This window comes from Lepidochelys kempii, chromosome 13 (genome assembly GCF_965140285.1).
Source record: "Lepidochelys kempii isolate rLepKem1 chromosome 13, rLepKem1.hap1, whole genome shotgun sequence".
NCBI classification, from domain to species: domain Eukaryota; kingdom Metazoa; phylum Chordata; order Testudines; family Cheloniidae; genus Lepidochelys; species Lepidochelys kempii.
In genome coordinates, this window is record NC_136392.1 from 5,135,331 (window position 1) to 5,148,398 (window position 13,068).

General features: G+C 52.1%; 1 protein-coding gene across 2 annotated transcripts in view; it reads right to left on the reverse strand.

Moving 5' to 3' along the window:
• Nucleotides 1–8,336: 8,336 nt before the first annotated feature.
• RGS19 (regulator of G protein signaling 19) overlaps nucleotides 8,337–13,068 on the reverse strand; it is a 53,453-nt gene continuing 48,721 nt past the window's right edge. For both annotated transcript variants that reach the window (XM_073308994.1, XM_073308996.2), the window contains 2 exons: nucleotides 12,671–12,905; nucleotides 8,337–8,625 (listed from right to left, as the gene is read on the reverse strand). In XM_073308994.1, the coding sequence (XP_073165095.1) occupies nucleotides 8,437–8,625; nucleotides 12,671–12,905 (424 nt within the window). In that variant the 3' untranslated portion in view covers nucleotides 8,337–8,436. The remainder of the gene's footprint in view (nucleotides 8,626–12,670; nucleotides 12,906–13,068) is intronic.

The following is a 13,068-nucleotide window of genomic DNA, read 5'->3' on the forward strand; positions in this document are numbered from 1 at the left end:
TTTTATGGAAGTGTCCAAAAATTGTTTTTTGGGAGGGGCTTTCTCTTTGTATACTCTAATGAATAATGTCTGTTATCTTTGCAGTGTATATTTTTAATGTACATTATTCATTACAGTAGTATATACTGCAACCTCTGTAATGTTCCCTAGTGCACTTTAACGTCGTACTGTTCAAACAGCGTTGCATTAACACACACTAGGGAACATTTAGTGTACCACCTTTAGATGTCCAGACCAAGTAATGTGCAACACAGCGTTAGAAATCACACCCCCATAGTCCACATTACTGCTCAGTGTAGACTAGCCCTTAGATACAAGTATTATTGGATAAACACCAATTTCAATTTTTTTTTGTAGCGGGAATGTTCTAAAAGCTAAAATCAGAAGCCCTATCCACAGCTTGCTGTTGTCACAAACCTTTTAACACCAGCTGTGGAAGGCTGATGTAAAGGAGGGTTTTGTAAAGAAAATCAAGGACAGATTGTCTGTAAAGTCACTGATCATAAAATAACACAGCAGCTCTGAATACAGACGTTTAATTCCTGATGGAGGGTGGGAGGAAGAGTGCTGGGAACCTACAGGAATACCCTCTGCCAGAGGGGCTGGCAGTCTCCAGATTGAATCCACATCATAGAGACAGATTCCTCCCAATTGTAATACAATACAGAAAACCTGGCAGCTGGCGAAGGTTCCCCTAACACCAGGCCCCATGTTACAGGCCTGGAAGTTCAGCACTGCTTTAGCTGATTCAGAACATTGTGAAAAACAAAGGGGTTGTATCTGTTCGTACTGATTCAGCTGGCTCATGCTACTAAATGCCACTCAATTGGCTGGGAGCTCCCATCTGGCCGTAGGCTCCTGCCTGCAATAGTTAGAGCAAGCCCGGGCAGCCTTGATGTAACTGGGAGGCCAGTTCTAACAACTGGTGAAGGGAATCCATTTGTGACTGAGTCTGTAATTGATGAACTCCTTCATCTCCATACACTGAGATTTCCATAGGTATCTTCTGGCCTCTCAGTATTTTGCCCTACAATATATGTATGCAGCTCCCCTTTATTTCACTGCCGGTGTGGGGCAGAATATGGCCACACACACCGAGGGTCAGATTTTCAAAAGAGCTCAGTACCCAACAGCTGCTATTGAGAACAATGAGGACTTCTACCCCTAGCCCACGTGAGAACAGGGACAGCTGCTGGGGGTTGATCTCCTTTGGTTACCTGGCCATTTCCTTTTCATTATTTATTGCTTCCCTCTCCCAGCCCAGCTATAGAATCAACCCTTTGGGTCGGGTCAGTTGTTTGGACAGTATGTTTCTAGCAGAGCTCTGAGCCTTGGGTCATCAGCAGAATGCTCTTAATAGGACTGGGTGAGCTCTTGCCTCTCCACCCAATAAACAGACACGCCTCGCTGCTACAGCAGGGTGGGGACAGTTTGCATTTAACAGTTTGTGCTGGAGAAGTTCAATGGAAACAGGTGTGGGGCAAGTACTCCAAGTCCTGTTAAAGTTTGGGGAGATCAAAAAGACAAGGAGTTCTAGTGGCACCTTAGAGACTAACCAATTTATTTGAGCATAAGCTTTCGTGAGCTACAGCTCACTTCATTGGCTGCAAGGGAGATCCTAGCCTGGGAGGAACATGGGTTGCCAGGGTAACTAATAATCCTTAGATCTTAACTTCTGAGGCCTGGTGCAAATATGATGGCAGCATAAGTGAGCATTCAGAGAGTTAATCAGCAAGATAATTAGAACCTGATGGACCATTGTTTTCCTTCAGCAGAACAAAGAAGCCAGACTGAGACCCATGCGGGACTCAGCCTGCTTCTCTTGCAGGATGCTTAGCCTTACACTGGGGAGGCAGGAATGTAAAGGAAAGATGGTAGGAACATCAATTAGCATTGAAAGGGCTGCATTTGGTTGCGAGTCCAGGGCGGTCTCCAGTGCATTCCAGGGAGTTATTCCCGATTTGGCACGCACTATTTACCAAGGTGCTTGCAGTCACCCTTTCTATCGCATTGCTCCTCTGCTCCAAGAGCGACACCTCTGCACGAAAAATGAGCCACTGCGTCGTTCTCCCGTCAGCAGGCGGAGCAGAGCCCAGGCTGCAGAACATTCCATGCTCCTTGGAGACCTCCAAAGTGGGGGGTGCACGTGAGACCTGTTAGAGATCGGACTCGAATGGTTTCCCACAACATGTGCTTCAGGTTCTTTAAATAACACCCAGCTCATGAGGAAATGGTTCCATGAGGCTGGTTAGCCCAAGGCTCTCGCTTCACAGGAGGCAGCTGGATTTACAGAGAACGAGCAGATCCTAGGAGGCTGATGACTTGTGGAACTCCATGCCACTTGCTGCTGACTAGAGATTCTCTCAAAGCAGAGCAGTGGTGGAAACATGTTCCTGGCAGTAAAGTTTAAACGAGGCACATGTGTTTAAACAACACAGCATGGGGGCATTCTAGGTACTGAAGAAATAGAAAGCTAGCCAATAAGCAGCCACTGTTGCTTTTCCTGTGGTGCGTCTCCAGGGATGTGCTGCTCGGAGGGAGTTGTGCTCCCTGGTTAGCTAGCCAGCACCACCACACTAGGAATGCAACAAAGATTCATGACTGAGCTGACAAGGTGCTTCTGCATGGGTGTTTCTTCCCAGGGGGGTGGCTTTAGTAACTTGAAAATCCACAGAGCTGGGTGCATGGGCACCCTCCCCCACACCTCATCCAGGTGTCTTTTAATCTTATGCCGAAAAAACCCCTGCCTCCTGGCATTTTCCTTTAACCTCTGGCTTATTATCTAGAACCAACCCTTAGGTCTGAATGAGGGGAAACCCATCAACTAAGCACTCCTGTGGCCAGGAGGAGCCTGAGAGTCATTCTTCGGATGCTTGAATGCATGATAATAAATTCATGAGCATGAGAGGGAAAGAAGTTACCTGGTTGTAATGGGGGCTGTACCAGTAGGCGACAAGTGGACCAGAACTGCTGCAGTAAGCATGTCAGTCCGGAGCACAACCCGGACAGTGACTGCTTGGGCCTCTGTGCTTTCTGAAGCCCTACAATCACAATCTTCACTGCACAGTAGAATTCCAATTCGCGAAGTGTTTTTGGAGACATCTAGAAACTGGCGGATTAGGGCAGCCAGCTCAGTTGCCATCTAAGGCTCCTGCCTCTGAATTCAGACTCGAAAGCCACCCCTGGTTCCAGAATATCCTGACATGCTCTAATCCCGCCCAACAGGCGGGGCTCAGGGAAGCCATGTATGTTCTCAGCTCCCCTCCAGTCATGCTGCCCCATACGGCGCTTACACGGCCATGCCCCAAAATGCCATCTCTGCAGCGCTTTTACTGTCTCCAACAGCTCTGGGGGGCTTTGTTTTAGACTTCCTGGGATTTCACGGGCATAGCTTTGGCCCAGAACCTCCAGGAGGGAGTGAAAGCAGGATAGTCTCGGCTCAGTTTACCAACAGACCCCGCTCTTAGGGCAGAATTCAGGCTGGGGGAAGATGCCGCTTTTGCATCGTGTATATCATTACTCGGTCATACTGGCTCTGGTCTTGCACGCACTTATGCACGTTTGATGTTAAGCTCACAAGTAGCCCCACTGACAGCACATTTAGAGCAAAGCATGTGCAGAAGTGGTTGGTGGGTCAAGACGTAATTAATTCCACTGTTACTTTATGGGGAGTCTCTGGTAATGAAAGTCACTGAGCTTCCTGGATCGTCATTCTCAACCGTTCTATCATTCGCTTAGCAGCAATTGCACACTCCACTTACAAGGTACATAGCCTCCTCATTCCTGCACAAATCACCTGAGCACCCTTTTCATACACCCCCTGCTACACGTCAGACAGATGGGTGCTTGAGAGGGGCCCAACCAAGACTGCATCTCACCATCCTGCAGCTTAGGGGGTGCCCAGAATCCAAGCGCTGGCTTGGGATTGTGCAAACCATCCCTAAATTTGGGGCCATAACAACAGGCCAAACCAAAACCCCAGTGCTGAAAAAAACCTCCTAAATTTAGGGGAGGGATCTGAATTTTGCAGCTTGAGCTCATCCCGAGTTAAAAGAAAGCTGCCTCCATTTCGCTCAGGCAAAGCGCTCACAGTGAGAACCAAGCACCCCTGTAAGTGCTGAATTGTATTTCGCAATCATTAGAGTTGTCTTCGGAGACACCTGTGAGTGACTGGCCTGGCCTTGAAAAATGAGAGCATTGTTATGTTATGGTATGCAATTTTAATCGGCTTGGTCTGTGCACTCCCAACTCGCTTGTGCGTGTGTGTGCAAGCTGGGGTTTGCACACACAACCCCCACTTCCACGTCCATGTGCCTGGGTGTGAGCTAAGCAATGCAAATCTGCACGTGAAAATCTGGTGCATACAAACACCTTTCAAACCCCCCCCCCCCACCTGAAGGCGGAAGGCCGGATGTGTATTGATTGACACATGCACCATGCTGCCTGCAGGCAACTCACACTGGAGTCAGGCAGAGGCGCAGGTCTGATGGCACAAGTTACCTCCCGGTAAGTTTTTTTTTACTGGACCAATCCTGCAGACTACAAAGGTCAGCTTGGCTAGAACTGCTGGATTTGGCCCTGTCCTTAAAGGTTCTCTCTCTCTACATGTTGCAGTTCTGTACCTCCTTCCAAAGAAGATGCAATCAATCCATTGCTAGGAGGCAGTAAACACAGGTGCATGAGCAACCAGCTAATTAAGATAAGCCCATGCCTTAATAAATGAGCACTCTCTAGTTTCTCTCACCTTGGGGGGGGAGGGGGGCAGCAGTGGGAGACAGAAGATTGAATTTCCCATTTGGCAAATACAACCAAATTTCCAGCTACTGAAACATGATTTTCCACACAACTGCAACCGCCTGCAAGGAAACAAAAAAATACAAGAGAATTTTTTTGTTTGTTTAAAAAATATCTTCAATAAAAAGAACCGTTTCTAAATTTTTTCTTTCGGGAGGGTGGGGGGATAAATATTAAAACCGTGGGCTGTTTTTGGTCAAACATACAGACAGTCAAGACTAATCAGCATCCTTTTACACTGGGACACAGAGTTTCAAAATGATCTGAAGATACAAAAGCCGGGGGTGTGGGTGTGTGTGTGGGCTACACAGCTGGCTGTGGTGTGTTGTCTGGTTCATTTCATACTGAGGGGCAAGGGCTGTCAGCACACTATTCTAAATCTGGGAGCCACAGCTGGCAGCTCAAACACACCATTCCTCATGCGTTACAAAAATACACAGATATACGCTCCACCAAAGGCATTGCCCATCCCAAGCAAGCAGCCCCCTGGAGAAAGATCGCTGTCGTACACGCAACACTGAATCATTCCTCTCTGGAAGGAAATCCCTTTATTTACAAAGATACGCTACTGTGCGGTCCACGCCCAAGGTGTGCATGGGGCCAGCGTACTGGAGTATCTTTTCATAAGGGATGCCTGCAAATTTCCTTACAAATTAATCCAAGGGAGCATCCAAACAGGTGGATCGGTTTGTTTGTTCTGTCTGGTGTTCAGTCCAGAGCCGTGATTCCCCAGGGCAGGGCAGGGCAGAGATTGGATTTCACTGCAGTGACCTCTGATTTGCAGCATGGATCAAGTAGCCAGGCTCCTGGCATACAGCTGCAAGAGCACGTTCAGAGGCAGTAAGGTACAGCATCAGGAATTGCTGTTGGTTTGGAAGTGGCCCAGGGAAACGGAGTACAGTGGATACAGTGGGGATGCCTGGCTACCAGATACCTACTAGACCCCGTGTCTCATTCTTTACAACTGGCTCTGCTCCGGGCCCAGGGACTGCATAAGGCAAGAAGAGAAATGTACCCCCAAGCCCTGGCACAGGGCATGGGTAGAACTGCAGACCAAGGCCTCAGATCTGTTTGAATCTGGATCAGCAGACAAACAACAGCGACAACATGCAGCCTCATCCTTCGAGGACTTGGCCGCCTCACAGCTCCACCGTGACACTTGCAGTGGTTCCCATGAGAAAGGCCCCACACAGCAGCTGATGCTGGGGAGGGGAGCAAAGTGCACTGGCAAAGCTACCTGGAGGATGCTCATACTGGGCGGTCTCACTAAGCATCAACCCCAGCCAGTGCTTTCATGAGCCCTAAAAATCAATCGTTTCATGAGAACTTAACCACGTGAGCCGAGAAGTGAATGGCCCCTGGGTCAGGGGGATGGGTGTGTCAGAGAGCAGGGCTACTAGAGCGAGGAACAGATGTTGGCAGAGTCCCCTACAAGCAGCCATCTCTTGTGGGGCAAGAACTGTGTTTGCCCTGCTGGCTGCTCCTTTATGTTGTATAAAGACTCTCCGGCTACTTTTTGCCCTTGGAAATATCTGGCCCTGACCAGTGGAGAGCTGGGATGATGCTGGAACAGGGGGCTGCAGCCAGATCCCCACCCCTCAGGTGATGTTTCCATCTGCATCTTCCATGATCACGCGATAGGCCACAGCTGAGATGGCACCCAAGCTCTTCAGGCTAGGTCTCCAAGGCACAGTGGTCTTCTTCCCTCATTTACCCATTGCTCACCCTTGCCGCCCAAGCTCAGTACTGCGTGCCCTGGAGACAGCCTGGAACTCTAGGGCCAGCCTTGAAGGAGCCTATGGAGGAGATAACAGTTTCCCCCAGACAGGCTCTTTTGGGCCCAGGGACACAAAACTGTTCTCTGGCCAATGCCCCAAACACCGACAGCCTCTTCTGGCAAGATCAGTGCACGTGCCCCAGGCCCGGCTTGTCCAGTGTCCCAAGGGAGCCGCCTGTGTGTCTCGCTTCTACACAGCGCTGCATTTCTCTTCCCCTTTCCCCCTCGCCTGCCTCAGGCCCTCTGAGCCAGGAAGCAGAGGGGCCACGCAGAGCCAGGATGGCGGGAGGAGAAGGGAGGGAGAAGAGATCCAAGCCCAAAGGAGAAGCCAGTTGAACCTAGTTCTAGTAAGCTGTGCTGGCTTCTTTGGGGCTAGGACATCTCAGCTCCCTCCTGTCCACTTCTCATCTCCTTTTACCCCCCCCCCCCCCCCGCAGTGCACCGTTCTCCTCCTGTAGCTTGAGCCCAGGCCCCCGGGGGATGAGAGGAAAAGGGGTGGGGCTTCCCCACATCATTTTCCGTATCCCCCGTAGAGCCACTCGGCTCCTGCAATTCCCGTGCCCTGGGAAAATACAAAATTAAAAAAAAAAAAGTTTGTTCTGAATGGGGTGTGGGGGGGAAATCAACATTTTAAAATTTCCAGAAAAACTTCAAACCTCAGACATTTTGTTCTGCAAAGACTGAGCCGACATTCCACCGGGCCATTTCCCCAGGCTCCCGAGCTGCCCTGAGCCTCGGCCCACAGGCAGGCAAGCCCTGGTTTCCAGCGGGGGCTGAAAACGAGGCGCCCCCGCTGGCTGGGAACCACCGTGTTGGGTTGTGACCTCAGGAGGCGGCTTGGCGGGGCAGGGGCCAGGTGGCCTGCTCTGCTCTCAGGGCCTGGTGGCAGCCTCAGGAATAGGGTGACCAGATGTCCCAATTTTATAAGGACAGTCCCGATTTTGGGGTCTTTTTCTTATATAGGCTCCTATGACCCCTCCCCCCCCATCCCCTATCCTGATTTTTCACACTTGCTGTCTGGTCACCCTACCCAGGAACAAGTCATGAACATGACTAGGTCGGGGGGGAGGGAGACCGGGACGGGCGCAGAGCCCCTGCTCCCTCTCAGGACATTCCCTGCCCAGTGCGCTGACAGGAGGCTGCCAGCTCTGGTTCCTGCAGGCTGATTCAGGTGCTAATATCGAATGGCTGCAAACAGAGGGCCTGGCCCTGGTCGAACCCTCGGGCTGTTTAACAGGCAGGGCAATGTAACCCTTACCCTGGGCTGTGTTTACACGGATGCACGAGCTTTGTGAAATCCGTCCCCCCCCCCGCAAGCCAACAAAAAGCATTTAAAATAAAAACGTCAGAAAGACTGCTGGGAGACAGAGAGACAGGACCTGGCTGTGACCCTGGGCGCAGCAGGGAGGGGATAAAGTGACCTCTTCAAAAGGGGGTAGGGGAGCAAAGTCCAGCCACATGGGGCTCCCCTTCCCCCCCAGCAATCCCCCCCCACTTGTTCCTGACGGCGATGGGGTTCAGTAGTAAGAGAGGCCTGAGTTTGACGATCGAACGGCAGCGCCAGCCCGGTCTGATTCAGCAGCGCCCACAGGGGGCACCGGCGGTGGTGGGGGAGCAGCAGGGGGGACATGGTGCAGGGCTGAGGGGTGACAGTGTTTTCCAGTGGCCAGGGAACCTGGCTGACGCTCATTGCTAAAGCTAAAAAGTGGAGGTGGATGGTGGTGGCGGGGGGGGAGCTCCAGCCCCCTGGCCCCAGAGGCCTCCCCACCTGCCCCAGACAGAGCCAGAGCTCGGGGATCGCTCCCGACACCGGTGTACAAAAAGAACGGTTTGTGGCATTGCCACGGGCCGAGGCTGGCAGGCGCTTAGGACTCCGAGGACGACCGCGAGATGCTCTGCAGCAGCGCCTTGTATATGGCAGAGTTCAGGAAGCGGGGATAGGAGTCTCTGTGCATGAGGGTGTAGATCTGTAGCTGCGCGTCGTCGAAGGTGTGTGTCGAGGGCTCCTGCATCTTCTTGTTGATGACTTCGCGCACCCGGGAATCCAGGCTCACCTGAGGAGGAGGAGGGGAGGAGACAAGGCCGTTAGGGGAGGGAAAGGACAGTGCTGGGGCCCCGCACCCAGAGCGGCAAGGCCCAGCCTCTCTCCCCCCTTCTGCCAGACTCCCCTGCATGGTGCAGGCCCAGGCTTGCAACGGGCACAAGAGAGAGGCCGTGAGGTTTTCAGAACAGCCCCCCTTGCCCCCGGCCCCCAGACTGCACAGGCCAGTCTTGGCTGAGAAGGAGAAGGTGCTTCCCCAGATGAGGCTTCGACAGGCACAGGGAGCCAATGGGGTGCTCCAGGAGCCAATGGAGCCTCACTGTGGGCTGCACCATGCCGCGGCCCTCCTGGGCTCCGGGCACAAGGCTGCGCTGGCCGAAGAAGAGGGTGAGATGTGCAGCACCGCCAGAGGCTGGATGCATGATGGGCAGACTCGAGCCCTGGGATAACCCCACTGACGGAGTGCCAAAGGGAGCAGCCCCTGCCGAGGTCAGGGCTGAACTGGATCTGACCCTTTGGCCTCAGCCCAAATCTGAGCTCACAGAGTCTGGTGGGTGAAGTGCAGTGGGGGTGGCCAAGAGGATGGGGCAAAGGGAGCAGGAAACAACTGGACCCGTGGCTGCATTTGCCAGGCCTGGCTGCTCTGCCTGCTGGGAGAGTGCTCTGGGGAAAGCCCTGCTCTCCCCAGAGGTGGGGCCTTCTCCTAGGCTGGCAGAGTTAGCGGCTCTAAAATGGGTCTGTTTACACTGCAGTTCAAAACCCGCAGCTGGCCCGTGCCAGCTGATTTGGGCCCATAGACTGTTTAACTGCAGTGCCTGGGATCTCAAAACATGAGGTGGGAGGGTCCCAGAGCTAAGCCAGAACGTCTGCACTGCAGTTAAACAGCCCCTGAGCCCCTTAGCCAAAGTCAGCTGGCCCGGCCCAGCCCTGGGCTTTGACTCGCAGTGCAGATGTACCGTAAGTGACTAGCCCCTGCTGAGGGCCGTGAGCACGACTGGGCCGGTAACAGGAGGATTCCTGCCCCTGTGGCTCTGTGCTGTCGTGTGGGGCTCTGGGATCAGCTGTGTGCCGATCCAAGGGGCCCACAGGCCTCTGGGAAACCAGCTGGGGGGAAGCAGAGCAGAGACGCCACAAAACCCTCCGGCTGCCTGGGCAGATGCTCCTGCAACTCCTGAGGGGAGTAGGCAGCTTTTGTGGCTTTCTGGTGCCCTCTTGAGGGTTAAGCCAGTAACACATCCCATCTCTCATCCATGCACTCGGCATGTTTCTCTCCTCACCTCAAGAAGGTCACAAGCCAAAGCCTGACACAGCCGTGCTGTATTCAGTATTGTCTCTGGGCAAGTTCCACACGCCCCCTAGATACATGGCTTCTGCTTTATTGGGCAGCAGCCCCAGTATCTGAGTATCCCAAGTCAGGCATACCAGAGATCTGTCCTTTACCTTTACTCTCTGGCTTTTGTGTCTCCCTGACCCAAGGAACAAAGGCTTGAATTACACCTACTTTCCACAGCACCCACTATACACACTAGCTGGCTGCAGGGTTTGGGTGATAAATGTCTCTTGTGCCCTGAGCTTTAAAAGCCAACACCAGGAACAAACACAGGGCGGGCTGAAGAGTGAAGACGACGATCTGGGCCAAGCCCAGCTCCAGCCTGCAGAGAGTGTTTTAGAGGTCGGAGGAGTCTAATGACCAGAAACACAAGGTGTGGACTTGCCATGCTACCCGGGCCCTAGTGACAACAGCACTATAGCCAACTGCGGCTGGGACTAAGGACGGGGTGGGAGAAGGCATAGCAACTCTGCTACAAGATAGTTTCACCCCAAATGAGTGAGAGCAGCTACGGACAACTGACTGAAAATTGATACTTCACGTTCGACCAGCACTTTGAAAACAGGCATCTGTTAGTGCTCAGCATGCCTCTGCCTTACGGGGGCACTCTTGGCATCCCCATTTTATCGCCAGCCACGTTTTACCGGTGGGGAAGATGGAGACCAGTGTCCTCCATTTTATCGCCAGCCACGTTTTACCGGTGGGGAAGATGGAGACCAGTGTCCTCCAATCTGGCCACCTAGAGGGAGGCCTTGGAAGGCCTGATCCTGCAGACACTTAAGCACACAAGTGCTAGCAGGATGTGGGGCTAACTCCACATTTAGGCCGCTAATTAAGAAGCCCAGTTTTCAGGGGTGCAAGCCTGCAACTCCCCCTGATGTCGAAGCTCACTGCAACTATTCATAGATTCCAAGGCCAGAAGGGACCATTGTGATCATCCAGTTTGACCTCCAGTATCACACAGGCCAGAGAACTGCCCCAGAGCAATTCCTGGAGCAGAACTTTTAGAAACTCCGCCAATCTTGATTAAACAGTTGCCAGTGATGGAGAATCCACCACAACCCTTGGTAAATTGTTCCAGTGGTTAATTACTCTCACTGTCAAGTCTTATTTCCAGTCTGAATGAGTCTAGCTCAGGGGTAGGCAACCTATGGCACGCGTGCCGCCTTGCTGATTTCTCAGTGGCACTCACACTGCCCGGGTTCTGGCCACCGGTCCGGGGGGCTCTGCATTTTAATTTAATTTTAAATGAAGCTTCTTAAACATTTTAAAAACCTTATTTACTTTACATACAACAACAGTTTAGTTATATATTATAGACTTATAGAAAGAGACCTTCTAAAAATGTTAAAATGTATTCCTGGCCCGCGAAACCTTAAATTAGAGTGAATAAATGAAGACTCGGCACACCACTTCTGAAAGGTTGCCAACCCCTAGTCTAGCTTCAACTTCTAGCCATTGGATTGGATTGTACCTTTCTGGAGCTGAAGGTGCTTAGCACCTCTGAATTATCAGGCTTCTGCATTAGATGCCCAGATGTGGAGTTAGAGTCCTTATTTTAAGCATCAAATTTTAAAAAATAATGGTTTGAGTGACCTACCTAAAATCCCAGAGGAAATCAGTGTCAAAGGCAGGCTGAGAAAGTGGAGATTCCTGGCTCCCAGTCCAACCCTCAGAACATTTTAACCTACCCTCTCTTTTAACAGATTCATGGATTTCAAGGCCAGAAGCACCTCTATGGTCATGTCTACACTGCCATTAAAAACCCATGGCTGGCCCATGCCTGCTGATTCAGGCTCGCAGGGCTTGGACTATGGGGCTGTTTAACTGGCGTAGATGTTTTGGGCGGGAGCCAGAGCTCTAGGAGCCCCACCTCACAGGGTCCTAGAGCCCAGCTCCCAGCTGATCCCAAACATCTACCCTGCTATCAGTCCGAGTCCCGCAAGCCTGCGTCAGTCACAGGTGTCTCATTGCAGTGTAGACATACTCCTAGTCTGACCTCCTGTATCACACAGGCCATAGAACTTCCCTGGAACAATTCCTGTGTGAAATAGCACAGAGCTTCCAGAAAAAGACCCAACCTTGATTTAAAAATGGCCAGTGATGGAAAATCCACAAGGGTTAACTATCTTCCCTCTTAAAAACCTACACCTTATTTCCAGTCTGAATTTGTCTAGCTTCAACTTCCAGCCACTGGCTCTTGCTATACAGTTGTCTGACAGAGCGGAGAGCCCACTCTCAAGTATTTGCTCTCATGTAGGTGCTTCTAGCCTGACAGAGATTGCCCCTTAATCTCCTCTAGGCTCAAGATGGCATTACAAAGTCAGGGAGGAAGGATGTCAAACAACTTCCATCCTTTGGGTGCATTCACTCTCCAACTAGTCCCCGTTCCAGCTCCCACCGGAGGTTTGAGGCTGTACGTGAGGACAACGGGTCCTGAATGGATTTCAGCAGGGACACTGCTTCAGTGATGGCCGAGGTTGTTCTGTTCTGAGTTGCAAATGGGGAAGCAGCTATTTTTTTTTGGACCTATCACCACCTTTGCCCCAGTGGGGCCAGCCAAGGCTGAATTATGTGAGCGGGCGGACTCGCTTTCCCTCACTGCCTCGACAGGGAAGCCCGCCCCAGTTGGAGCATGGCTACCGAGCAGCCTGGAGTTCCCAAGAGCACAGGGGCTTGGGAATCACCCCAGCCTGGCCTGCCAGCATGCGGGGAGGGGGCCCAGTACCTCCTTGGGTGAGAGGATGGAGATGTAGTCCTCGTAGATCATTCTGGCCTTCTCGTCGATGGTGTGCTTGTTGCACTCGTTTTTGAGTTCCTCACATGCTAACCAAAAGAGCATGTTCTCCTCGCTGTACTCAGTCCGTAAGAATTCCCGGAACACGTTCCTGCCCGCTGGGTTCTTCATCAGCTTGTCGAATGACTGGGCCCAGCCCTGCACTTCGTCGGGAGTTGGCTTGAGGCTGGTCGGGCCCCAGCGTCACCAAAATACAAAGGGAGTCACAAGAAAGAAAGGGACAGGAGGGAACAAAACAGGATTATTGTGAGCCTGAGCCACCTGCCTGCTCCAAGCCAGCACCCTCCGGTATGCAGTCATGGCAGGCTGGGAGAGGCTTGAAACTCTTA